The sequence below is a fragment of the Chinchilla lanigera genome, unplaced genomic scaffold (assembly GCF_000276665.1).
Source record: "Chinchilla lanigera isolate Chin_1 unplaced genomic scaffold, ChiLan1.0 scaffold00019, whole genome shotgun sequence".
In the NCBI taxonomy this organism is placed as follows: Eukaryota; Metazoa; Chordata; class Mammalia; order Rodentia; family Chinchillidae; genus Chinchilla; species Chinchilla lanigera.
Window position 1 is genome coordinate 8,959,751 of NW_004955420.1, and position 27,270 is coordinate 8,987,020.

Genomic DNA, 27,270 nt, shown 5'->3' on the forward strand with positions numbered 1-27,270 from the left:
GCTGGCATGGGGGAAGATGGAGGAAAATGGCAGGAGGGAAAGAGAGAGAGAGAGAGACAGAGACAGAGACAGAGACAGAGACAGAGACAAAGAGAAAGATATTTCCTTATTTGGCCATCCTATTCCCTCAGGCAGAGAACAGAAAAGGTAAAGACCCTGATGGGTTGTGGAGTATGATGGTTTTTGTCTCAGGTGTAAAGTCAGAGGCAGAGATGCAGATTTTGGAGTTCTCAGCAGTTGACTAGAACAACGTGAGGAGATGCATTCAACCAGGGAGAGCATGTTAGGGGAGATGAACAGACCTCCCTAACCCACAGAACACCAGCAACAAGGAATAGGCAAGGAAAGAAAGAGCGAAGATGATATGGTCAGAAAACCCAACAGAGGGGAATCACAAAGTGAAGAAAAGTGTTTAATATGTTAGAGCCTCAGAGAGGGTAAATTAGGCTGACACATATTTACGAGTTAACAATAACGGAGACATGATGACCCTGTCCAAGCAATGTGCATGGGATACAGGTGGGAAGCAGACTGACATAGACTGAGAGTAAATAAATGAGCATAAAGACACACGTACTGTCTTACACTGTGCTGGTAAATACAGCATCTTTGGAATGTTTATGGAGTTATTAAAACTACAAAGTAGCTTTAAAATCCCTACCTCCACTTAACTGGCTGTTTTTCTCATTTAATTTTGTATATTTATATCCACCTGCCTATTTCTCTATCCATCGAATCTTTAGCTGTCTTATTTGAATCATAACTAAAAATAAGGATAGGTGTTTGGGAGGAGGATAAGTCATGTTTTCTTTTGCTGTTTACTATGTACTAGAAATTTTTTTTCTTTTTTCTTTTTTTTGTCTTTTTGAGACAAGGTCTTGCTATGCAGTTCAGGCTGGCCTTGAGCTCACTTTGTAGCCCAGGCTGGCCTCGAACTTGCAACAATCCTCCTGTGTCAGCCTCCCGAGTGCTGGGAATCTGGTTTAGATCAGGTGAATGCAGTGGGAAAAGGTAGATCTGAGAGAGTATCTAAGTGAAGAAATGAGAGGATTTCGTGACAAGTCTGTACTGCCTCTTCTTAAGAGCAACGATACCGCCATCCTAAATATGTAGAGCTAGTGACCTTTTGATCTTCGTAACTGACTTACCCAAAGTCACTAGCTAGTTAACAACAGAACCAGGGCCAGAATCCTAATCCCTACTCTCGCACTCTTCATGAATGTAACCTTGTTTCCCCTCATCCCTCACTGCGCCTCTAATCTGTCCTTGGCTACAAGGAGCAATCAGTGCTGTTGCTTGCAAATATCTTGGTTGGAGGAAAGCGCAGAGCAGAGCCCTTCTGCTTGTCTCCTGTCACTTAATTTTCCGAGACACACCAAGTTCATTCTGTTTAGAAGTATAAGGTCGCTGATACTGCTCTCAATTTCTTTTCTATACAGAACTAGAGGGACTACAATAGAATACTAAAATGGGACTTTCAGTTGTGGCTGCAATGAAATAAAAAAGGATGAAACAATAGATGTCTGGCTACCTATGCAGGATATAGAAATGCTTCAAAATGTGTGTGTGTGTGTGTGTGTGTGTGTGTGTGTGTGTGTACATACTCAGAAGTTTTTCAACATTTTACCTAACTCTTATAAAAGGGCTGAAGTTGAGGGGGCCAAGGGATATCACTTCTTTGAAGAGAATGTTCAAGTATGTGTCTCTCTTGGCCCAGATTTGGGCCACCAAGGAGCAAGGTGATTTAGAGCTGTCTTGAATTCTACCTGAGACTTTCCTGGAAGACTGAGGCTTGGTGACATGCCTGCTGGAACTGCAGTTGGATATTCCCAGCAGGAACTTCTGAGAAACCCACAAAAGCAGAATATAAGAGAATATGTTTGTGTTAATCCTCCGCCAGGCTAGGTCACTCAAAGCTGAGGGGACCTTGCCCTGTCGCTCAAGGAGATTCATTGAGCAGCTTCACCACAACAGATGATCAGGGGCCCAACGTGCTCCAAGTTTGGGGGGTGTAAAGCTTTAAACTGTGAATAAGAAAGACTCTTGCTAGAGAGGACTGGATTGCTTAGTTCCTGAAACATGTGTTCTTGAGACTAAGAATATTGAGAAGAGTTTTGTCTTAGAATGACCAGAAAAGCTATGGTACTATTGTGGGTTGAATTGTACTCCTTCGAATGGTAACTGAAGTCCTGACCCATACAACCTGTGAATATGACCTTATTTGGAAATCGGGCCTTTGCAGATGTAATGAAGTTCAGCCAGGTTCTTTGGTTCCAATATAGCTGGTGTCCTTATAAGGAAAAGGACATTTGGACATGGATAAAAGGTACCATAATGACATACGAAGATGGAAGGACAATGGTTGTGTGGAGACGGAGCCAGAGACTGGAGTGAGGCTGTACAAGCCAAGGAGCGTCTGAGGCTACAGAAGGTGGAAGAGGTTAAGAAAAGTTCTCCTCTAGAAGCTTCCAAGGAAGCACGGGCTGCCAACATCTTGATTTAAGATTGTGAGCTGGTGTAGTTCTGCTGTTTTAAGCTACCCAGCTGCAGTGCTTTGTTATGGCAGTCCCAAGAAACTAAGGCAAAGGTGGACCTGTGATGTCAGTAAGAGGGCCAGAAAAGCTCACAATGGGGTTGGAGTGAGCAACGGAAGGTAAAATAAAGTTTTCTTCTGCTCCTGCCCTATCAGGTTCTGCCCACTGAGTGGAATGATGGCCACCTGACCCGGTGTCTGACAGTACTCACCAAATAAATACACGTGGAAGGAATGGCTTTCAGGGTGTACTGAGATACACCCTGTCCCAAATCTTGTCTCTTTTAATTCCTCAAATGGGCCTGTGTGCATTATCATTTTTATAAAGGAGGAAACTTGCCAAGGAAAACGACTGATCAGTGTAGAAGTGAGATTTGTGCTTATGCCTGACTGCTAACCTGCTCTTCCATTCCACTATCATCAGATTAATTCAGAAAATAAATTGGGTAGAAGTCCAATGGCCTGTGTCTTCACTAACTGATCCTATTCAGAGAACTCTGCCTAATTTGAAATGGTTTCTCTCCTCTCCTCTCCCCTCCCTTCTTCCCTCCCTGCTCTTCCCGTGTTCTCTCTCTCTCTCTCTCCCTCCCTCCCTCTCTTTTGAGACAAGGTCTTGCTCTGTATTCCAGGATGGCCTTCAATACACTATGTAGCCTGGGCTGGCCTTGAACTTGTGGCAATCCTCCTGCTTTAGCCTCCTGAGTGCTAGGCTTCTAGGCGTGTGCCACTGCACCTGGCTTGAAATGATTTTTAATAACACAGATGCAAGGGGGCTGGGGATTTAGCTCAGCGGTACAGCACCTGCCCGAAAAGCGCAAGGTTGTGAGTTCGATTCCCGGTACCAGGAGAAAAAAAAATACAGATGCAAGAATGTATTTCTTTGGGCATTTTAATTCTTAAGATAGATAGGTCATTTAGGTTTGTCTACAGAAAATCCAGCACAGAAGAGGCTGTGTATCTTGAAGAAATTCAACGTGCTTTGAAATTTAAGAGCATAGATGTGTGCATGTTCCTGGGCTTTGCGCAAAAAGAGTCTCAGACCTCAAGGGCCTTGGAAGGCCTTGCTTGGGGTATTGAAGACATGGACTCTTCTTCTGCGGGTGTCACTCTCTGCGGATGTGATCTCAGCCAAACATTACCTGTTCTCATTTCCAAACATTTGGGAAGTTTTTCTGTAAGCCGTGAGGAGTTATACCAGTCAGTCAGTGTTAAAGAGAATAACATACTACTTGAGAATATTTGCTGCTAATTAGTGGAGCAAAAACAAAATGAACGAACCAACAAACAAACACCCAGAAAGGCACCTCCCCAAGCCCCAGAAACCGTAACAACAACAATAGCAACAATAAACAACAAGCTCTGTTTAAATTCTGTGGGGACCAACAGCATTAGCAACCTTTTCTTTTTGCTGTCACAAATGGAGCTTGTGATTGCCTTTTTAAAAGGAGACTTAGAACCTGAAGAATGTTGCTGACTCAAGAGAAATGCAAAGGTCAATTGCTGCGTCTAGCTGGGCTGTCAATGACATTTGAATAATTAAAAGGTTGTCCTCAGGGAGAATTGTAGTCTCACTTTTAACTAAGTATTTAATGAAAATAAACCATAAACATGCTCTGTTTTGATATGGACCACTCCCCAGAGCCTATGAACCATCCAGATGGTGAGGAATGGAAGGATTAAAGCAGATTCAAATTAGGGATCACCCAAATCTTTGTGACTAGATGTGGATGTTAAGGGAATATCTTAGAGACTTCGTAACTCAAAACATGGAAGGACAAGGAGTTTTATTTCATGTAGGTATTTGCACTTGGGTTAAGTAGCTTTGATAAACTACTTAAATTTTTTAAAATTACAAAGTGCTCTTCTTTTAGGAGAATTAGTAGCAATGTGTTGTTATTATCTAGTACTGATACAGACTTTTTCTACCTTCTATTATTTCTTTAATTACTTTAGAAATAAATACAGATTAGAGTTAGAGAACAATTCAGAATTTGGAAAATTAAATTTCCCTTATGTTGCATTTAACCTGGATAGTATTAGTGCTGTCGCTATATATGGATACATGATCAAAATTCCAAACTTGAAATGATTTAAAGAGCTTTGGTGATCTTTCCTTCAGCTTTGCTTAAAGGAATATTAACAGTTTCTTTTCTTGAAGCCAGAAATTCATTTATTTCTGATGAGTTGTGTGAGCTTCACTGGAAATTAAAAGATTTGAATTCCAATGCTACTTCTGTTATCAGATTACAGAAACTTAAGATCTCTGGAGCCGGCCACATTATTTTGCACAGAAAACCACTGTCCTCATGACTGCAAGGTTTGGATTTGAATGTTGACTGTTCTTACTTATGAATACATCACTGTGTACCTTTGGGTAATTTCATCAGCAAATGGGATTACTACTGCAAACTGTTAGGATCATTCTGAAGATGAAATGAGAGCCTACAGATGTACCAAATCCAGTACAGGACTGACAAACAACAGATGATACCAGAGGATGGTAAGGTAACAGCAAGTGACGGTATCACAAAATAAGGTATTTAAACAAAGAAATAATTGAGATAAACTATTGCTTTTTTTTTTTTTTTTAACCTAAGGAGAAAACACTTCACATACACATTTCAAATATTTCTTCTCCCCTCAGGGCTCTGATGTGACTTACTCTTTAATGACACGCTTTTAAGGAGAAAGTTTCGATCACAAGGCTTTTAAAAGTATTGGTTGTTATGGAGACCAAGGTCTATAAACTAATCACCAGATCTAGGCTCTGGTAATCCTGTTGAAGGAAGAGGCTTTCTCTGATGAGAACAGAAAATCGACTCTTTTTGGTGGAGAGCGGTGAGAACATACTTTGGCAGGTGATATTTTATGATGCAATGTTAGTGACTGTCCTTCCCCTTTGGCCTTGAGGGAAGGAAAAAGGATCTGCCTCTAACTAAAGAAATTCAGTAAAAATTCCAGTTTCAGTAATATTAAATTGGGTTACAGAATCAAGTATTTGTTAGAAAGGAGCCAACAAAGATTTTTGAGTAAAGATTTAGTTGCTTTTAAAGGTCTGTACTATTTTTATTTAAATATATGTACAGTTTTTTGAAGCAATACTGTGTTTCTAGCTAAAAATTACCCTAAAAATGAACAAGATATACTTTTATTGGAGCAATAATGAAGTGTCACAGGCTCACTTAGTATCAGATGATAAAAATTGGTCCTGTATACAGTGTAACTTGTTTTTTTAACTTTCTTTCTTTTTTTTTTTCCGGTACCAGGAATCAAACTCATGACCTCACGCTTGCCAGGCAGGCACTCTTGCCGCTGAGATAAATCCCCAGCCTTAACTTTCTATCATACTTCATTCACATACATAACTATACATAAAAAAGAATACCTAACAGCTAGATCACAAAATAATAAGCACTGTCATTCGGTCAAATTTACTCCTCAAAAATAAGACAGAAATGTCCAAATGAGTACTAGACTATTAAATCTTAGCCAAATGTAGCTATTGCACTAATGTTTCATATTGAAAAGAAGAAATAGGATTCACTGGGTACATTCACAGGAGATGGAGTTCTATTTTTCAGTGCTATAGAAATCCACGCTGCATCTGTACTTTTCCTTCATTCACACGAAGCACCAAGCACCAAGCACCAAGATCTGTTTATGATTACACATGTCTGTGTATGCTTCTAGGGAGCAGGAATATCACAGCAAACAAAAATCTCACTGCTCTTGTGGAGTTTTCAGTCTAGGGGAAGGATATAAAAATTAAAAGCATGTAAACAGATGAATAATATAATTTCAAAGAGTAATCAGCTCTGTAAAGAAATAATTATATGAAATATTGTGCAAGATTTATCCAGGAAAACTTCCCAAAGGAGATTACATTTGAACTGAGACCTAAACAAACCAAATAAGCGTATTCCAGGCTGAGAGTGCAGAGATGGCAATGAGGGCTGACGGGGCAGAGAGGCTGAGTGGCCGAGTGTCCTGGGGGTGGAAAGCAGGGGCCGCATAACCTGTACAGCAGCAGGTCGTGGTGGCATATCCTCCCAAATACAAAACTCCAGCTACTTCCCTCACCTCCCTTGGAGGTCATTCTAACAGGACCTCCTGGTATTACTGTAGGGATTAGTTTGTGGTGGGAAATTGAGAATTTGGTTTTAGATATATTCAACACACAGTGGGTGTTAGGCACCCAAGTGGCAGTATCAACAGCAAGGCTAAAAAATAAGACTGAGAACCATCAGGGTATAGGTGATATTTAAATCCATGGACTGAAAGAGCTGGCTAAAGAGAAAATGGACGGAGAAGACAGCATAGCTGCAAGTGACAGCCAGAAAAGGAGACTGGGAAGCAATGGCTATTACAGGGGGAAAAAAATCAGTACCTGATACAACCCTTTTGCTTGGTACATATTTTTTGTCTTTCTTTTTTGAGATAAGGTCTTTTTTTTTTTTTTTTCCGGTACGGGGAATCGAGCTCACGACCTTGCGCTTGCCAGGCAGGCGCTGTGCCACTGAGCTAAATCCCCAGCCCCTGAGATAAGGTCTTGCTATGAAGTTTAGACTGGCTTTGAACTCACTATGCATCCCAGGTTGGTCTCGAACTTGCAATGATCCTCCTGCCTCAGCCTCCAGAGTACTGGGATTACAGGCTTGCACCACCACGCCCAGCTTGGTACATATTTTACATTCCAAGCAAATCCAAAGAAATCACGAATAATAGGGATTCTGCCTCTTCCTGCCTCTTTCTCTTATTCTGCCACTGCTTTCACCCCATCCTTCATCCCGCACATTCATATGCTCCTTACCTTTGCGTGGATTCTTCCCTCTGCTGTGAATGCCCCCTCTCTGTCCTGCTCCTATGCCTTCTTCTCTAAGTACAAGCTTGTGTGGGAAACCTCTGTCCCTGTTAGGCTTTATATGTGCGCAGAGAACCAGGGGCTTACTTGTGCAATAGTACCTCTCGGGTTGTTCTAGGATTCTTAATGAGCTTTAGTTAGTTTATACTAGATGTTCAGCAAGTTAATGGCTGGGATGGCATCTCCCATTTCAGTATCTCTACTACCTAATCTAGGGTCTGAGAAATAATAGTCACTTAACAATTACAACACTATTTAAACGAATAAAGCATGCATGATTACATTTTTGGAGATCAATTTAACATCTTTACATCCTTGAAATTGTTCTTCCTTGTGTATGCATTACTCCTAAATTCCATAGGCAGATCTCTAGTCAGTTCAATGAACCCAGAACAAGGGTATGCAGCATGCTCAGTGCTTCCTGTTTTGTCCATAATTCCCTGAGACAGAAGATATCTTTGGAACATATCACAGAAGTATTTATGTAAGTGAAAACTCCTGTGACTGGGCTTTAGAAATATAATCGTTTTATCAGAGATACAATTAAATGTCACTGGTATTCCTGAGGTGACTAGTACACAGCATAATTTTAGGGGAAACTGAAAAACATGCTCTGGACCATGCAGCAGTGAGCGACCTGTATCTGCTCCTCCCTATGGAGGCTTGGGAAAGGACTTGCTAGGTAAAGGTTTGGTAATGAGAGAATGCAGTTAGAAGAGATGAATGAAGGAAGCTGGTGATGTAAGTTCATGAAAAGAATTCAACAAATCCAATCACTACGACATGTTCTCTTTCCCATCATAGCTTAAATTGCTGCAGTAGGAATTTAGAATAGATGAAAAGAAAATATATTCTGATTGAAATGATTGCAAGACATAGAGATGGATTACTTAGGCAAGTTTAGGAATATTTTTTTCCTAGCGATTGCTACAAATAGAGCTGATGTTTGAGGATGGTCCCTGGCAAAAGTGAAGAACTGTGGATGGACTCAGACCACCTCAGCAGCAGATAGCTTGAGAGAATTCACAGCATTCCAAATTTATCTATAAAGGAATCATTTAGCGATCTTTTCAAAATTCCAAAGTCCAGACATGGCTAGAACCAATTAAATAAACTCTGAAGGTGGCACAGGAGCATCAGGATTTTTGGAAGCTTCCCTAGGTAGTTCCAGTGGTAGCCAAGTTAGGGTACTGTGTGTGTAATCTAATGGTCTCAGTTTAGGGATGGAGAAATTGAGGCCCACAGAGGGAGAACAACTTTGGTAAGATTACTGGGGCTGTGAGTATGAAGGAAAACTAGATCTTAGGCCTCTTGAAGCTGATCTAATACCCAGGGAATATTTTAAGAAAAACAAATATACACCAAAGATGTATTCATCAAAACAGCACAGCTAAATATAGATATATAGACCAATGGAACAAAATAGAGAGCATAGTAATAAAACCAAAGGTCTATAACGAGCTGATTTTCAAGTGGTGCTAACAACATGCATCAGAAAAATGACAATCTTCAAAAAATAGTGCTGGGAACATTGAGTATGAACATACATAAGAATGCAACCAGACCCTCATCCCTTACCAGTTACAAAATTCAGTATGTAGAGGAGACATCTGTACTCCTGTTTATTGTAACATTATTCATCATAGCCAAGAAATGGAGACAACCAAAGTGCCAACTGATGGATGAATGAAGAAAATATGGTATATGTATGCAAAGGTACTATTCAGCCACAAAAAACGAAATTTCTCCATTTGCCCCAACATAGATGAAGTGAAGATATTATGTGAAATAAGCCAAGCATAGAAAGATAAGTACCACAGGATCTCACTCATATGTTTGATGTAAAAGACCGGATATTACAGAAGTTGAGAATTGAATAGTGGTCACCAGAGCCTGGGGCGAATAGGTGGGAAGAGGTGGATGGAGAGAATATGATCAACAAGTACTAAGTTACAATTAGATAAGAGTAAGTTCTGGTGTTTTGTTGCACAACAAGGTGACTTTCGATATAATAATGTACTGTACATTTCAAAAATCTAGAAGGAAGGATTTGAAAGTTTTCACCATGAACAAATAATAAGTCCCAGACTTCAAATTATATTATAAAGTTATCGTGATAAAAACAGCATAGTGCTGGCACATACAAGTGTACATCTACCTGTTCCTGCCCATGGGGGAGCCTCACTTATACTATGCTATGGTTCCCTGCCTGAGTAAATTAAGCTGTCTACATTTACAGTCTCTGTGTATATGTGTGTGTTTCCACAAGTGTGTGTTCCCATTTGTCCCATGAAACACGAAGGATGCAGACTATTACTTGGCATGGGGTATGTCCTTCTTATTTACTATGACCTTATTCGGAGGATCTATAAGATCAAATTTCACTAATTAAGGAAATAATTCCAGTTTTGAAGACTTTATTGTATTATGGCCACCTGGCTAGTTAAAACTACAGTTTAATATATAGGGTGACCCTTAAATCTGGTTCTCACAATTTAACATCTTTATGGTAGGGGACAAATATTTTAGTATAAAAACCTAACTCATTTTATAAAAAAAGAGAAAAGCTATCTTCAAAAGACAAAATAAGCTACAGACAAGAAAAATGTTAACTTTAAATATAGCTTTCTCACGTTGTGAAGTTGGGGGCTTCACCCAGGTGCATATGTATCTCACTACCATCCCAGGAACACATCTGAATTTAAATAGAAGAAGTACACTCAGATTGATTTAACTTATCCTGTGAGAATAAAGCCTTTTTAACATTTAGGTCTAAGGACAACTGATCTATCTACTTTTCTTCTGTAGTCAGATCACAAAGCCAAGCCTGTATATATCTGCATATTCACTTCAGTGATGTGAAGGACAGAAACTGAATATTTGACTGTCCTTTCCTATGACTACCCAAACTTTTTGGTTGTAGGAAGTGACTGATATCGAATAACCATGATATTTTTACTTTGGGGTTTGGCTTGTGTATTTTATTATTTATTTTCTCAATACAAAGTAACTAGGATATTCTTGTGTAAGCCTTTTATTCTCAGAGTTCACAGGAAATCAAATTTATCCCCAGTTATTTGCATGTGGCTCATGTATGGTGTTAAGAGTTTCTAGTTATGTTTTAATACCTCTCTGCTCATTGCTCTACCAGTGTTATACCTTCCCTGACCACTAATGGTAGCTGTCCTTGTCCTGGGTGGGCGTAAACTTCAAACAATACCAAGTAACTTGAATATCAATTAAAACACTAATAAAATTAAAACAATGTAAGGAACACAATGAAAACATATTAATAAAAGAAATGTCATGTAAGGAGAAGGAAATCTAATTAATGTGAGAGTAAAGGAAGTTTGCGAGTTTCTCAGTGAATTCACAATACATATTATCTACCTGTATGTGACACAGCAGACATGTTAGACAACACGACAAGCTCTTTTAGGAACTCTGCATCCTAAACAGTTAACTTCAAGATTTTTTCACTAATACCCCAAAGATGTTTTCATGTATTTTTAGGTTTTTTTTTTTTTTTTTTTTTTTTTTTTAGGTATTGAATCTAAATCAGAATGGTTTAAGTAGTCTTTAATCCATTAATCCCTTCCACCTGCTTCCAAAAGGTAACTCTCATAGAAAGCAGAAGGAAATGTGGAGGCAGACAGTTGTCTTGAATACCTGCATCAGCAGTTTCTTAGAAAACCTTATATTAATAAAAGCTATTCAAGAATAGTCTCAAATTTCATTCAATCCTTTACAATTTCTGAGGCACCTATCAATCTATAGAATACATACAGAGGTACTAACTTCAAGTGAAAATAAAAACTATAAGGAAAATATTTTCAAGCTTATGTCACTGGAACTGGGTTTAGTTGTGTTGTTTTGAATACAGAATCTTTTAGTTAAAGAGAGATAAAGGAAGTCACTGTCTTAGCCTGCTCAGGCTGTAAGAGTATAAGTACCATAAAGCGAGTGGTTTATAAACAACAAATATTTATTTCTTATAGTGTTGGAGGCTGGGAAGTCTAAGATTAAGATGCCAGAAGATTTTGGTGTCCTCACATAGTGGAAGGGGCCAACAAGCTCCCTCAGGCTCTTCTGTAATGGCATTAATCCCATTGATGAGGGCCATGTCTTTGTGACCTAGTCAATCTCTCAGGGTTCCATGTCCTATTACCATCTCATGAAGGGTTAGGCTACGTTTGTAGGGTACAAGCATTCAGATCATAGCTGTCAGAATAAGGAATTACTACTTAGCATTACACTCTTTCATTATCTGTATTCTTATAGCAGAAATTACCAATGTGCTGCTGGAGGAAACATTAGCCTAAAGCCTGAAAAAAGTTATCTTGAGGCTCTATCCTTTGCAGTAGGGCATAGAAATGGAAATTTAGAAAATAGCTTTTAGCGAAGCTTGCCACAAAGTGTAGGAGCTGAGGAAAGGATACACAATTCCCCAATCAGAGCCTTGAAAATGGGATAAATATGCTCTAAGGAACATAGAGTATCACTCCCCTGTGGGGTTTCTGAGGGCTGGTAATTCAAGCAGCTAGCTGAAAGACTGTGGGTCAGGGTGTCTCACGAAGTTGGGATTCAGTGGGCCCCTGGAACTGCAGTCACTGGAAGACACCACAGGCCCACTCACAGGATGGGTTGCCAATGTGGTGTGGGCAGGGGCCGCATTTCCTTGCAGGCCTTGGTGGAAGGCCTTGATTGTTCGGTGTGTGGGCTGCAAGGGGTCTGCAAGATATGGCAGCTGGTTTTTTCCCCTGCAGCAAGTGATCTGAAAGCAAGCAGGCACCTTCTATAGCACGATCTTCAAATTCATGCACCATGACTCTCATGGTTTGTATCTAAAACATCCCACAGAGCATCAGGTGCGCATTAGTGGGCCTTTGGGAGTGATGGGATCGTGGGTGTGTGACAGTCAGTAGTGGATGAGTCCACTGATGGGTTGATAGGTGGGTGGGGTGTTGGGAGGGGAAGTCTGGTGGGAAGAGGTGGGTCACTGTGGGTGTGACCCGGAAGGGTGGATTTATACATTTATGTACTTTCTCCTCTGCCATGCCACCCTGCCTTGGAGCCAGCCGAGTATGTACTGAACCTGTACGAACTGTGAGCCAAAATAAACCTTGCCTCCTTCAAGCTGTGGGTGTCAGGTATGGTTTCTCAGCAATGAGAAAAGTAACTGAGACAGCGACTTCCATTTTATTTCTTAGACTTGAGTCACTAAGTCCAGCTCACACTCAGGAGGAGGAGAATTAAGCTCTGTATATTAAAAGGAATATCAAATAATTAATGGACATTTTAAATTCCTACAAGTAACATCTAAGTGAAGCTCAAAAGAAGGAGAATTGGGGAACAGAAAGAGCTGAGAGGTCTAGAATATAAAAGTTTTAGTAGAATTTAAGGGTCTCAACTAATTAGACAAAAAGATTTAAAATTGTGCTTTTGATCTGTGCCTCTGACAACTATACTTTCCTTTGTCTGTACATCTTGCTTTTTCCTTATTTATACAATTCATTATTCCTTTGAAAAATTTTCCCACAGAAATTCCTTATCAGGGTAAAAGTGGAGGTGTGAGCACATTTTTTAAAATGGACAAAACAAGCTAAGTGCAACACGACTTTGATTTGAGGGGCACAAGTTGCAGTGAATGCCAGTAATCTCTGAGAGGCTGAGGCAGGAGAATGGCCATTTCAGATGAGATTGGGCATGTTTAGTGTGGTATGGTCATAGACAAGAATGCAACTTCAAATCCAGCTTGGACAACTTAGATTTGGGAAGACCTTGCCTCAAACTCAAAAGAAAAAAGAAAAAAGACCTGGGGATGCAGATCAGTGTAAAGGTACAAGGCTCAATCCTGAGTACTGCCCCCTCTGAAATTATACTCCTGTTAGTCAAGGCTTGTAATATATCATAAGCATCCACTAGGAAAGAGATGTTTAGATGAAATTTATGCATTAGGAGGATAAACTGTTAATTTGTTCATTTATTTATTCAGCAAAAATTTATGGACCTTTGCTTTGCATCAGACTCCCTACTAGGAACTGAGAACATAAATAAGTCATGGTCCCATCTATAAGTCACAGTCTGGTGTGCGACTGAGTGTGTAAATAACTATGCCACATGATTATACTTGGGTGATCATTTGGTCTGCATATATCTATGCTCCTTCACCTTAATTCTCTCTTCACCTTAATTCTTCTATACAGACAGAGATTTGTTTTTCTATCACTGGCATCCAATACAGTGCCTAACCTATGGAATAAACACGTTTGATGAATTTGTTGGCAATTCCAATTTCTTTTAAAGGTTGAGGCACCCAGAGAGACTAACTAGCTAAACACAACACTAGATGCTGACTGACTCTCTTCCTGTTCTTGCTAACAGTGTTGAAGGAGGTATTTTTGGCTTGTGGTTGCAGACTTGCTGACTTCCCATGTGACCTTCTCACTTCTACAGATGCAGTGCAGTTCTCTAGGGATCTCTGTTTCTGGGAGGCAGCTTCAGGCCTTACTGGCTCCTGGGATTCCTCTCTGACTTCTCATTTGTACACTTCTCTGTGTATCCTTCCAAGGGAGTCACTGTAGCTGACACTGCATCCAGGCTGCTGGTTATGAAGAAAATCCAGGAAGGAGAATGGAAGAAGTAACTCTACCTTTTCTAAGGGAGATGCATTTCATTTTTTTTTAAACCACAGAATAGGAATATCTAGCTCTTCTAAAATTACAGTACTCTGGGCAGAGGTGAATTTGAAATAATTTTTCAGTAAAACGTATAACATAGAGGCAAAAAGCTTTGCCCTTACAAGGTTTCATTAGACCTCATAGTTTGACATGATCTTGAGCAATGTCAATTTATACACACAAGTAGGTTTCCAGGTCATTTAATTTATGCTATAAATGTACATGTAGCTTTGTAACAGAAAATACCATCCTCTGCAGCCAGTATACTTCAAGTTGTGCAGATAATAGTTCTTGTTGCAGTTCCAGCTGCTTCTGTCTCCTAGAAAGGACTAGTCACCGTGATGCATATTGTAAGAACCAATCAAAGACAGCGAAGTACTCTGCATCTTGCTTGCAGTCTCATAGAAACCTCTCTCCCTGAGCCTTTGGGTTCTGATATTTTGGGAATGATCCTGATCAGAGCCTGTGTATGTAAATAAATCTGTCTCCAAGTACTGGGTATCATTTCAGTGTTTCTGTTTGCTGTAGTGTCTGGTGCATTGGCTGGGAAGACTGACCATGGTGACTTCTTTGGTCACTGGTCATGGCTCTCATGGACAGACCAAGGACCTCTCCAGGTCCTGATGGGAAGTGTGCCCTCAGGATTTCTCAAGTCCCCTCAGAGATCTGGAGGATGATTCCTGGCTCCCCACTTTAGTGGCTTGCATAAGACTCCAAAGGGAGAAGGACACAGTCTATCTGTCTGTCTGCCAGCCTGATTCTGGTAAGACCCCTGGGGGCACTCCAGGTAGTCTGTCTATCAGTCCTGCTCAATTTGAGTAGAAGGGGAATCTGATTAACTCTCTTTCGTCAGGACCTCTCTCAAGGGAAGGGGGTTGGGATGTTTAATGTCTGAGTGCCTGCTGAGTGAATGTGTGAGTGAGTGAAACAGACAGTGTAAGCAATAGGCTGCTCTATCTGTGCACCAAGACGGGGAAGCACTGGTTGTGGTGGCTGATTGGGCCCTCACCTGCGTTTCCATGGCAATCGATATATGCCCAAGTCCCAACAAGGGGTGTGGCTAGGTGAGCACCTGAATGGTCTCTCTCTGAGGTGCACCCACCCTTTGTCTGCTGTGCCATCATTCAAGGGTACACCACACACACATAGGAAGTCAGAGATGGGAACTAATTAGTCAAAATCCATAGTTACACAGGAAAAAAGGGCTTTTACAGAGATAAACATAAAACCAAATCACCCCCTGTGTCTCAAAGGAAAAAAAAGAAGAGACCCATTCTGCCTGAGAATTCTGCCTTGGCACCTTTGTAGCCACTACAGTTACTGCCAATGCTGATAGCATTATTCCCTGCTCTCTGCTTGTCTACCTCCAGCCAATGTAACTGGTGCCAGTTAGCCATTACCTGCATTCGGCCACAGAGGCAGCCCCCAGAGATGTGCCTATCCTGGTCACACAGCCTCATCTAATGCCCACCTGAGAAGACTGTCAACAATTCCTTCCGAGTTCCACATTTTGACTGAGGAAAAATTAGACTGTTAGCTCTGATGAATGAGTTGCCATGGCCTTTCCCAAAAGTCACTGTACTTAAAAACTTAAAATCAGTCATTTCTCAAAGACATCAAAGAGGGGGGACAAAAGCCAACCAACCACTGCTACCCAGAAACTTGATAAAAGAAAAGCACCTGATGTCTTAAAAAATCCAGTCTCATAGACAGACATACCCTCTGGCTATGAGTTATAAGGGCTATGGACACAAAAAAATAAATGCCCCCTTCTGTTTACGAGACACAAAGAAATCTATCTAGGCCTACCTCAACCGGAACCTCTCCTCACCCTGTCAGGCCTGAATGAATAAGACAGACTGAGCTCTATCAAATTGGGATCCTGAGAGCCCTTGGTCATTGCAAAATTTGGGGAAAAACCTGTGACTTTCCTGATAGACAATGGAACAGAACTCTCTGCCTTCAACTGTTCCCTCTGTCAAAAAGTTACCATCACTGGGGCAACTGGGACTCTTTCCTCTTGCCCCTTCTGCCAAGGGTGAACTTGCAGCCCGGGAGGACATCTTCTATCTAAACCAGTCCCCATACTGCTTCTGGGAAGAGATCTCCTCAAGTCAGAAGCAACCATCTCCTTTGCAACTTTGACTATTCCCCAAGAAGATGACACCTGCATCAGCCTGAGACAGATAACTGCAATCCTGAAATTTTGAAAACTCTCCTCCCAAATGTGTGATCCAAGACTCATCTCTGGGCCTGGCCATCAACCATGCCAGCTCACTGTGACCCCCATTGCTGTCAGATGTCATAGGAAACACAAGCAGGCATCCAACCACCTCCATATGCTACCTGGTTTACATGTCTAGACTTAAAAGATGCCTTCTTTTGCTTGCGGGCTGCTCCCATAAGAAGATCCTGAGAGAAGAAAAGGCCAACTCACTTGGACTCAATTACCACAAAGGTTTGAGAGCTCTCCTTCTATTTTGGGGATGCTCTAGCCAACTGATTTGACTGCTCTAAGACAGCCTGTTTCTCTGTCTCCTCCAGCTCCACAATTCCATCACAGTCCTTGGGCCCTGAGATTGGGCTATCAACCACCTGCCTCTGGTTATAAACCTCCATCCCGGGGCACCCTCAGTTACATCAAACAGTATCCCATGCCGCAAGAGACTCAACTAAAAATTCAACCACATGTCCAGAGGTTTCAAAACCTCAAAATGTTTATAGACTTTTGAACTGCTGAAATATACCTCTCTTGCCTGTAAAGCCAGGTCAAGATCTCCACACTGCCAGTGCCTCCATGATTGCTCTTCATGTACACTGCCTCAGTCTTCTGCCACCCACAGCCTGCCGATACACCTTTCTGGACTTAAAGAATGCCTTCTTCTGCCTTCGGTTGGCTCCTGTCAGCCAACTCTTCTTTCCCTTTAAGTGGAAAGATCCCAGTTCTGGACTCAAAAGTCAACTCACCTGGACTCAACCTTCCAGAGGTTCAAAAACTTATTTATCTTCTTTGGAGAAGCCCTCACAGCTGACCTTAATAGTTTCCTTGTACAAAATATCACTGTATCCAAGCTGCCTGCTGGAAAGACACGAAAGCTCTACTACAATACCTGGCAGAAACTGATAACAAGAAAGAAACTCCACAAATGCCTTGGAGCTGCTGGCTTTTATACTCTGGATCCTTGAGCTCACAAAAACAAGGATGCTTACTCAGACTGTCAGCCCCTGGGAGCACCCACTGGCCTACCTGTGCAAATACTTGGACCCAAAGCCTCCTCCCTTTGCCTTCATGCTCTAATACCCACTGTCCTTCTGACCAAAAAAGCTGACAAACTCCCCTAAGGCCAAGAAATAACTGGCGCCAGATGCTATACTGGACCACTATCCAGGTGCCACATGCTCTACTGGACCGCCTGAATAACTGTAGACCACTCAGTCCTACCATGTTATCTGCCCATCAAGCTGGGCCCATGAGACCATGACTGAAAAAACCCTGACAGATGCTGAGTATACCCCATTTATGGATGGAAGTAGCTCTGTTAGGAATGGAGTCTGATGGGATAGATATGCTGTGGTCACCTTGGACAAAGTTATTTTGGCCAAAGCTCTCCTGCTAGTGCTTCCTGCTGCTGTTTGGAAACCTGCCACCAATGACACCAAACCTGTGTTCCTAAGCTCTCTTTAAGGATCTGATTCACTAAAACATCAACCTCAGCTAGAAAAACTTTACCCAGTACTCCTGGAAGATCAGAGCCAGACCTGACCCTACTGTTCGTTCTGCAAACCCAAGCCACAATGCTGGCACCCATATTGCTGCAGCCAGCACAGGCTTCAACGACTGTGTCACTGGCCCTGACCTCATACAGTATCATGGATTCTTCCAATTTAAAGATAAACAGATAGACTTCACAAAAGTAAAGCCTTACAGGGGTTACAAATATCTGTTAATGCTCATCTGCACCTACTCAGGTCAACCCAAGATATTCTCTACCTGCACTAGAAAGGCAACAAAAGTTTATAGGGTCCCGCTGTAAAAAAATCATACAAGTTCTAAAAGAGTTCAGGAGCAGCCTATAACCAGTTCCATAAAAATTTAGCTAAAAGACCAGCTGTACCTGTAGACACCCTACACAAGCATATAACCCAGGTATATGTTAATTATCTCTAGAGCTCTTAAGGTTTTAGAAATCCAGCCTTAGATCCACCATTCTGGAGTTTAGCTGGACAGTTCCTCCAGGGCTCTCTCTAAAGAGACAACAGACTCAAAGCCTTGCTCTGGTCACTCTGGATGCTGACCAGTCTATACATGGATGAAGCCTGAGGACACCATTCACAGGATTGCTCTATACCTCAATACACTATGCCCCTTGATAAGCTGCTGAATCCAGTCCTTGCTTTGCCTTAGCTCTATGGATGATTGCCCCAAGAGAATAGAGAATAACCAGCAAGGCCCTTGCACAGGATAAAGACTTGACCAGTGTCCAAGACACATTGGACACTCTCCTAAATCAGATTAACTCCTTCACTCCCTTGTCAAAGTCAACTTAAAGAGAAACCCTATAATAAGGGAACAAACCACAAACTTCTGGTAGGAATTTTCAGTCTTGGGGACTTGGTTAGGGCCTGTCCTAGGATCACTGACAACCCTAATGTTACTGCTTCTAGTTGGGCCTTGTCTCAGAAGATCACAGGCATTATGCTCAGAAAAGATTTGCTGGGGAAACTAAAAGAGGAGGGAAATGTAGCAGAAAATTCCTCCTCCATATACTTTAGTTGCGCAGGTAACAGTTCCTGTTGCAGTCCTGGTTGCTTTTATCTCCTAGAAGACACATATTGTAAGAACCAATCAAAGACAACCAAGTACTCTGCTTCTTGATTGCAACCCCATAAAAATTTCCTCCCTGAGCCTTTGGAGCCTGCTGCTTTGGGAATGATCAGTGCCCGTTGATGTAAATAAACCTGCCTCCAGATCCTGGGTGTCATTCGGTGCTTCTGTTTGCCGTAGCAGTTTTAGTTGTTTTTTCTCTAGTAATGGATATTGTATTTCAGGACATTTCCACTCAAAAATTAGTTGAAACACATGTTTGCAGGACTTAGTACAAGTAAAAATTAGTTCATGCTACCTAAAACACAAAATATGCTCAATGTAACTTCATAGCAAGATTAGTTGGCACTCCATGCATTATTATAAGAATACCTTATTGACCAACACTAAGACCCAGACAACCTCAGGGGACAATTTAGCAAAGGCCAGTCAGAAGTTTGTTTGCCATAGAAGAACTGTCTGTTTACGAGCTATCAAAATGAAGGACTGTTACAGTAGAAGGTTATGTAGCACTTTATATACAATAGGAAAGAGATAGACGTGTTACCCATATTAAGTGATTAACATTATCCATTCATTCAGCAAATATTTATTGAGTACATTGTAGGTACCTGCCATTGTTATAGATATTGGGGAGCAGAAGCAAATAAGAGACAATGCCCTCCTTTCTCTTGGGGGTCACATTTTAAGAGAAATGATATACAAAAAAGAAGGCCAAAAAACCAGAACAAAACAAAAGCAAAAACAAGGAAGTACTCAGTGATAAATACAATGATGATTAACAAAGCTGTGGGTGATGTGCTAGTTATCGAGTGGTCTGGCCCAGCTTTTCTGAGGTGTCGTCATGCCAGCTACAATTTGAATGATAAGAAAAATCCTGCTGCATGAGGAGCTGGGGGAAAAGTGTTCCCTACGGAAGACAAAGTGGGAGCACTGGGCAGTGAACTTTGTGTGTGAAGGGATGGGGAGAAAGCGAGCACCTGGAACTTGAAGGGGAAAGAACTACAGGAGAGAGAGGGAGTGGGGATTGGTGCCAGACCCTGGTCAGGATGATGAAAAACAAACAAAAGAAGAATAGAAGCTGAACTAGAAGGAGCACTGGAATCAGATGATCTAAAATATAAGGTAGAGATTTTAGCAAAGTTCCATTTGCTACAGGCACAATTTTCATCTGGATCTTGCTTGTACTTAGAACTGCCTCTGATGAAGGCAATCTATAGTGCCATTCTTTGGTTTGAAATGACTAAGAGGTTTTGAGTTCCTTTAGGAATCTTAAATCTCCTCATAGCATCTGTAACTTGAAACTTTACCCCTAATTACCAAAATGATACACGTTTATGACAGAACATTTGGAAAATACAGATAAGTCAACAGAAGAAAAATAACACTCCAAGTCCACCCACCCAACAGTACCTATCATTAACATTTGGGCACAAACTCTGAGTACATATTCTTTTAATGTTCATAGGTTGAAACCCCACTGTACAGTGATAGTGTTAAGTGGTTCAGACTTTTGGAGGTGAATAGGCCATGATGGACTCTCGAGGCTCATACAGATCAGTGGTTCATATTACAGAAACTGGGACCCAGTGGGACTCATGGCTTGGCAACTAAACGTAGGTAGTTCATTTTGCAATCCATTTTAATTACTTATAAAATGCCACACGACTGGCTGCAATCTCTTTAAAGCTCAGTTTTCTCATGAAAAATGGGGACAGTAGATTTATCTTCTTCATATATGACTGTTGTGAGTATTAAAAGATAATATATACATGTTCTTGACATGGACCATGCTACATACTGCTTTTTTTTTGTATTTTTGAGACAGGGTCTCACTATGCAATTCAGGCTGGCCTTGAGCTCACTTTGTAGCCCACACTGGTCTCGACTATCCTCTTGCCTCAGCCTCCCGAGGGCTAGGATTACAGGGGTGCACCACCATGCCCTACTTTATTGTTTTAATATGTTAGCTATTACACTATTATCATTTTACAAAGTTAGGATTATATTATAAAACAGTATATAAGCTATTGTCCCAGTTATACTAAATCTTTTTATGTGCTTTTCAACATTTTAAATTTTCACTATTTAAAAAATCCTACAGATAAAATTATGCACACATTCATGATTACTTTGCTAGGATAAATTTTAAGAGGTAACTGGGTCAGTGGGTGTGTATATTTCCAAGGCTCTTTGACACACATTATTATGTATTCTATGAATTTAAATAAGAATCACATCTGCAGGGAAACAGTCCATATTTGTGAAGTTTCACAGGCATGGTTTACCATCATCCTAGTGTAAATACTTTACCCCCATATACTTTTATCTCCACATCTGTTTATACCTTCTGGTTGGCACCATCTCTGTTCATCCCTTACGGAAGCTTCTTAGCACCAGGCTTTTAGCTAGGCAAATTTGCTTACATTTTTCTGGAATTCTGTGCTTGCAATTCTTTTCACTTGGAAGTATAAACTCACAGGGTTTTGTTTTATTAGAAATCTAAGACCCTCATCTTCTAGAACACATGGAAGTAAAGTAGAGGGAACAGGTTATTTGTTGAAGCTGGTTCTCTGGTTTTTAGACAGCTTCTTAAGCCTAGCTCATTTCTTTATCTCACTGGCCTGTACAGGTAGGCAGCCAGCAATGTTTGCTAAATAAGTAACTATTTAAATAACTTACAGCCTCTTAAGATTTGTGGCTGAAAGGACTACAGAGGTATGGATTGGTTAATGAGATGTATGTTGTCACAAAGCTATTAATAAAGTGTTGGAATAACAAGTCAGGCCCCAGGAAGCACATAGGTAGCCAGGAAAGACATGGCTCTACGTGGTGAGGGATTAAACTAATTCCCTTGTTCCAGGGAAAGCCAAAACAAGACCAAGTAAATCTGGAACTTCCCAGTGGGCCAAACTCAATACAGTATAAAGAAGAGCCTTTTGATAATTAGTACTGACCAAAACTGAAATGAGTTTTCTTGATAAGAAATAAGTTGCCCCTTATTAGACGTGTTCAAGTAGAAACATGGTGATAATTTGTTAAGTGTTATAAAAGAAAAAAATTGATGTTGTATGTCTGGTGGGGATAAATGACTTCTCAGATCTTTTCTAAAACTAAGACTGAATGATTTTGTGGATATATAGCTTGATAGAAGGGTAGTCATTTTTCATTGTTGATCCATTACTTTGTGATTAAGTCTTTTGAGTATGAATCCATTATTTTTCTCATTGTAAAGAGGACTAGACAAATTCTAATGTTTTTCCTGACCCAGGATTCTATAGTTCTCAATAACATTTTAAGTGCTAATTCAGGGTACTACACACAGTAGGAGTTAAAAAGATAAATTTAAATTAGCTCTTAAGTCAGGAAAACCTACATTTAAGATGAATTAAGCTACAGGCTCCCATGCATTTGAGCAATTTGGTTGAACTCAGCTGCTCTCAACCGAATATATCAGTTGACCATGATAAAAGCACTAAATATTCATTAGGTTCTTTTAATTAAAAAGGCTAAAATTGAAAAAAGAAATTTGAGTGGGTTTTAGTGTGGGTGAAATAAAAAAAAGTTCTCTTTACTGGGCTCCTGAGTGATGATAGGAAATTATAGCTGGAAATTTATTTCTCAGAATAGAGTCCTTGTAATATTAAACTGCAAATATGATTTTTACGGCACTTCAAGTACATAGTTACTGGAAGACCACCCACACTATAATCATTTCATGTGGATTCTAGGGGTAAGGTAGCCACATAAGTGAATCATATTTCAAGATGCTTTCAATTTTCAAGATTCTGCATCGGTAAGAGAAACAGAGGTCCTAAGAAGTGCATGCTTGAGTTTAGTGAAAAGCTCTCTTCTCAAACAGCCATCTGGCAAAGCTTTGATGAGTATGACAGATATCATCTGTGATGCATGTTTTGTGGTTCCAGCCAGGAAGAAATGGATTTTTTTTTAACAAAAAGGAGCAAAAGCTGATTTTTGTTTGTTATTTTCCTTTAGCTGCTCTTCCTGTCTTCTACCCCTTATTGCAGGCCAAATATGGAAGTCGGTGTTCACATTAAAGTATTCAATCATATTTATTGACAATATTTTGGATACTTTCAATAAAAGAAGCTATGGTTCAGGTCACTATGGATTGTTCATTGATTAGAATGTCCCAGCCATGCCTTTCTCCTATTAATTAGGAAAATATATAATACTCAAGGTCAGCAAGGTCTTCATGTTGTCGACATTTGTTACCTTAGATGCTACAGAGGTGAAGAAATTGTCAGGCATGAATTTTGCTTACAGAGGCATAGCAAGTACAAGGCCTTGGTTCACCATAAACCCCAGACTAGGCCCAGATTTCTTTCTGACCCAGGACTCCAGTCATTAATAATCTGTCACAGAACTGGCACACCTGTGTGTCATCCTATTGAGAAGTCCAAGGGTCCCTGGGAATGTCTCATTCTGACAATCATAATTATGCTTTCCCCTGTACCTCTAAGGTAAGACTCATTTGATCTGATTTTGGTTGAGGTTTGAGTTTTTGAGTACCACTCTCAGAAACATGCAAAGAACCAAAACCATTTTTAAAAAAGTTACCTCTACTGCTGCCTTTGCCCTTTCAAATTCCTCTTCCAAGGAGTGGTTTCTGGAAAGTAATGCGCTTCCCCAGCGGTGTTCTTTGGTCAGCCGAGCCTGAAATGAACCAAACACAAAGTGTTAGGTAATTTGAGCAACTTCATTGAAGATACCGATATGTAATATAACAACCACTGTTAATCCCTATCATTTGGTTTGAAACTCCGTATCATTTTTAATGTCCTTGTGTTGTTTTGTTTGTATTTTGCTATTGCTCTTTTTCTTGTACTATTTTTTTAAAATAAATACAAGCAAAAAAGAAATACTCAAAAAAAAATACTAGAACCACAGAAGTATTTCTTCCTTTTCTCAGCTTATTTCCTTAGAGTTCAAGATTTTCTGATCGACGTCATTTTCAGAGTATTTTGCAGGCATGATATTACCCATAACTGGAATGGTGCCAACATGTGAATAAGCATGTGTGTATGATTCTTCCAACAATGGGCTTCAACCCTGGTCATGTGAAACATACTAAACATGTAGTTAACTCTTCAGTGTCTAGTGTTCTGCTTTGGAACCCCCATAACAGTGGAGCATCATGAAACGTGTTCTCTTCAAGTTCTTGTTCCTTGACTTCTTCTAGGTAACATATATGAATTTCATGAAAAAATTTGTAAGATTTCAGTCTTTGACATTTATGACTAGATAGGTCTGGGTTTCAGGTATTGACATTTTAGTAAACTACTTCACATGATGCTGACTTGCAGTTAAGATAGAGAATCTCCACTAGAGGGCTAGATACAGGAATTGATATGTAGCTTTCAACTTGCTAGATCCGTTGCAGGTAAAAATATCAAAGCTGCAGAGATGGAAGTGCGGCTCTCAGGTCTTTCCCCTCCGGTGTAGAGCAGATGCTCACCCAGAATTATCTTTCTTTTGCTTTTCCTCTGCTGTCCCTGTGTTAGGTCTCATTTCTCAGGATATTGCTCTCTTTTAAATCATGGTGAGTTGTTTAGATAAAAGCATGTCTGATTAGGCCAACAGCTTTCTCACAAGTAACAGGCAAGATAATATCTGTCTAATAACTTAGCTACATGAAAATTTCTTAGAGGACCCCTGTAAAAAAAATTGTCCAAACTCTAGCCAAGGTAATGCTATTTTGTAATAGGGGACTGTCTTAGTTACTTTTCTCTCACCACTGAGACAAAATAGCCAACACCCCAAGTTAAGGAAGGAAAGGTTTATTTAGCTCACAGTTTGTGGAGGTTTCAGTCTGCAATCAGCTGGCTCTATGGCAGGCTGGCATGGCACAGGGGCAACAGTTCAAGGCACAGAAGACAGCAAAAGCAGCAAGAGCAAAAGTGGGGAGACAGCAAGCCTCTTTTCCTCCTTTGTATTGTATGCAGGCTACCCACCCTAGGGTAGGTGCAGCACTTACACCATCTCTGTGCCCTCCTCTTGCACAAGATGAAGATATTTACAAAGTGAGGGCCCTGGCCCCCCTGCTGAGTTAACCTTCTAACCTTCTCAAGTTGACACAATGTATCAACCATCACAGCCGCCATTTAGCTGTCCTTTGAGTCCTTACCAGGTTCTGAGGCTGTGTATTAGATTTCAGCAAAATGGAGCTATCCATCTCCGTATTTGCTGAGACCAGCAGAATTCCAGAGAAGCATGAGAACAGGCTGCCAGTAAACACATAATTCTTCCCATGGATTCTGGTTCTTGCTTTTGCTTTTTTGCTGTTGCTTAGAACCCTGTGTAAACAGGAGCTTGGCAAGCAGGGATGGAGACTCTGGTAATACATCTGCCCTGAAGCCATCCACGGCTCTGTAAATAATCCCTAATATATGCGCTTACTCGCCAAGCTTGAGTTGTCCCAGTCCTTCTTTGGCCTATCAGTGCCATCCCAATTTGGAGACAGACATTGCTTCACATCTTCCTGGGAAATTCATATGAAAGTCTCCCCACTCCTGGTTTGCTATAATTTTTGAAATGGTATGAATACTTTTTAATTTCACAAAAATTAATATGTTCTTTTGGGAAAAGTCATAGGAAATAAAAGGTATACCTTTAGGTCTTTTTTTTTGGTAGTTACCTTCATATTCATGCACTCATAGACAGAATAATACACTTGAGATCAAGTTATGAAACATTTTCACTCAAGAATACATCTCAGGGCATTTTCACATTTAGCACATCCTGGTCCAGTGCACACCAGGGAAGGCAGGGGTTTTGTTTGTCCTCATAAGTAGCCCAGGACCTGACATCCTGATGGGTGATGAGTGTCCCACAGATGCCTGGACTGCAGGAGGCAGGTGACTCTGATGAGACAGCTGGGCCTCATGTAGCAGGAGGAGAGGCCCTTCTGCAGTGAATTCTTTTTATCGCAGGGTGACTGCTTGGATCATGTGTTAGATTGCTCTAGAGCCGGGGTGCTCAACCTTTGCTTCCATGGGAATTCCTTGAACAGGGCTGGACCTCACTTCAGACCAACTAAATAAGAATCTCTGAAGTTGGGCCTGGGCACTAGAGGTTTGCAGCGCTCCTCTGGTGATGCTGAGAAGTGTTCAGGTTTGGGAATCATTGTCCTACAGCAAAGCTTTGCCCTTCACACAGCACTCACCGTCCATACAGCTCAGCTGCTTGTCCCTGCTCTCTGCAATCCTGGTCTAGACAGCACCTTTATTATGACACAGTAGTGCTAGCAGTGCTCAGTACACACCAAATGCTATTCTAAGGACATCAGACTCTCTAACTTGCTTTGTCCTTTCATCAGGATGATGACATTGAGGCACAGACAGCTCAATTAACTTGACCAAGGTCACAGGGTGACAGTAAGTAACAGGGTGGGGGCTTCTGGGCTGTGTTCATAGCCACCGCACTGTATGTCCCAAGGAAGATGCAAAACACAGAAAAGTTGTCCCTGGGGGGTTCCTGTAGGCTCAAGAGTCAATTGAGAAGCCTAGAGAATATTGTAAACTGAAAACAATAATGAAATTATTATGATGAACACCTCTGATTATAAAGAGTCTTAAGCTGTGTTTATTCTAATGAATATGGAAGGTTAATTTACTGAAACATTCATTTGTTTTCTATTCCCTGTTGTGAATAGTGTTGTATTTCTGTTTTCCTCTGGAAGACAGTAAGTTCTCTAGAGTCAATAAATGTTTGTTGAAACTACCCTGTCAGTCAGTGAATGAATTAAAGCTGCTGTCTCTTTCTACTCCTGGAAGGTATTCTCCATCACAGCTTCCCAGGCCATCTGAGAGGCTGAGGAGGGGCACATGGGAGATTGGGAGGAGATCTGTCTTTTCGTCCTGGACCTACATGGCAGAGGCCCATGACAGCAAAGCCTACTGGGGGAGAAATGGCTGCTGGAAGTCCAAGAGCAAGGCAGAGCCTGCGGTCAGAGGAGGGGGTGGGGCAGTGGCCAGTGCTCCTCGGGGTTGGCTGGGCATCCAGGTCTGGCTGCCTGGTAGGCCAGGCTCACTGCTCACCCTAAACAAGTAGCCTCCGGGAGGTCTGATGGGTCCTATGAAAGTGTCTACTGCTCCTACCCCCAAAGAGGGGACCTAAAACATAACTGAGATTGACTCTCGCACCATCCTGACAAGTGGGCCTTAGAAACAGACTTGATATTTAAATTTGTAAAAATAACAGCGAATTTCTTGTCCTCCAGGATTGTGGCAGCAAGTTCATACTCACTGCAGAGGCAAAAGACCATATAATTACCCTGGGTTTAATCTAAGAAAAAAAATTATCAAGTTTTTGTTTAAACCAAGAATGGTATATTTAGTTTTAGAATAAA

The 27,270-nt window shown here is 40.9% G+C and overlaps 1 protein-coding gene across 10 annotated transcripts in view; it reads right to left on the minus strand.

Annotated features, from left to right (window-relative positions):
- Positions 1-27,270, minus strand: part of Pex5l (peroxisomal biogenesis factor 5-like) — a 221,911-nt gene that overhangs the window by 35,352 nt on the left and 159,289 nt on the right. For all 10 annotated transcript variants that reach the window (XM_005383055.2, XM_005383058.2, XM_005383056.1 and 7 more), the window contains one exon: positions 23,481-23,576. In XM_005383055.2, the coding sequence (XP_005383112.1) occupies positions 23,481-23,576 (96 nt within the window). The remainder of the gene's footprint in view (positions 1-23,480; positions 23,577-27,270) is intronic.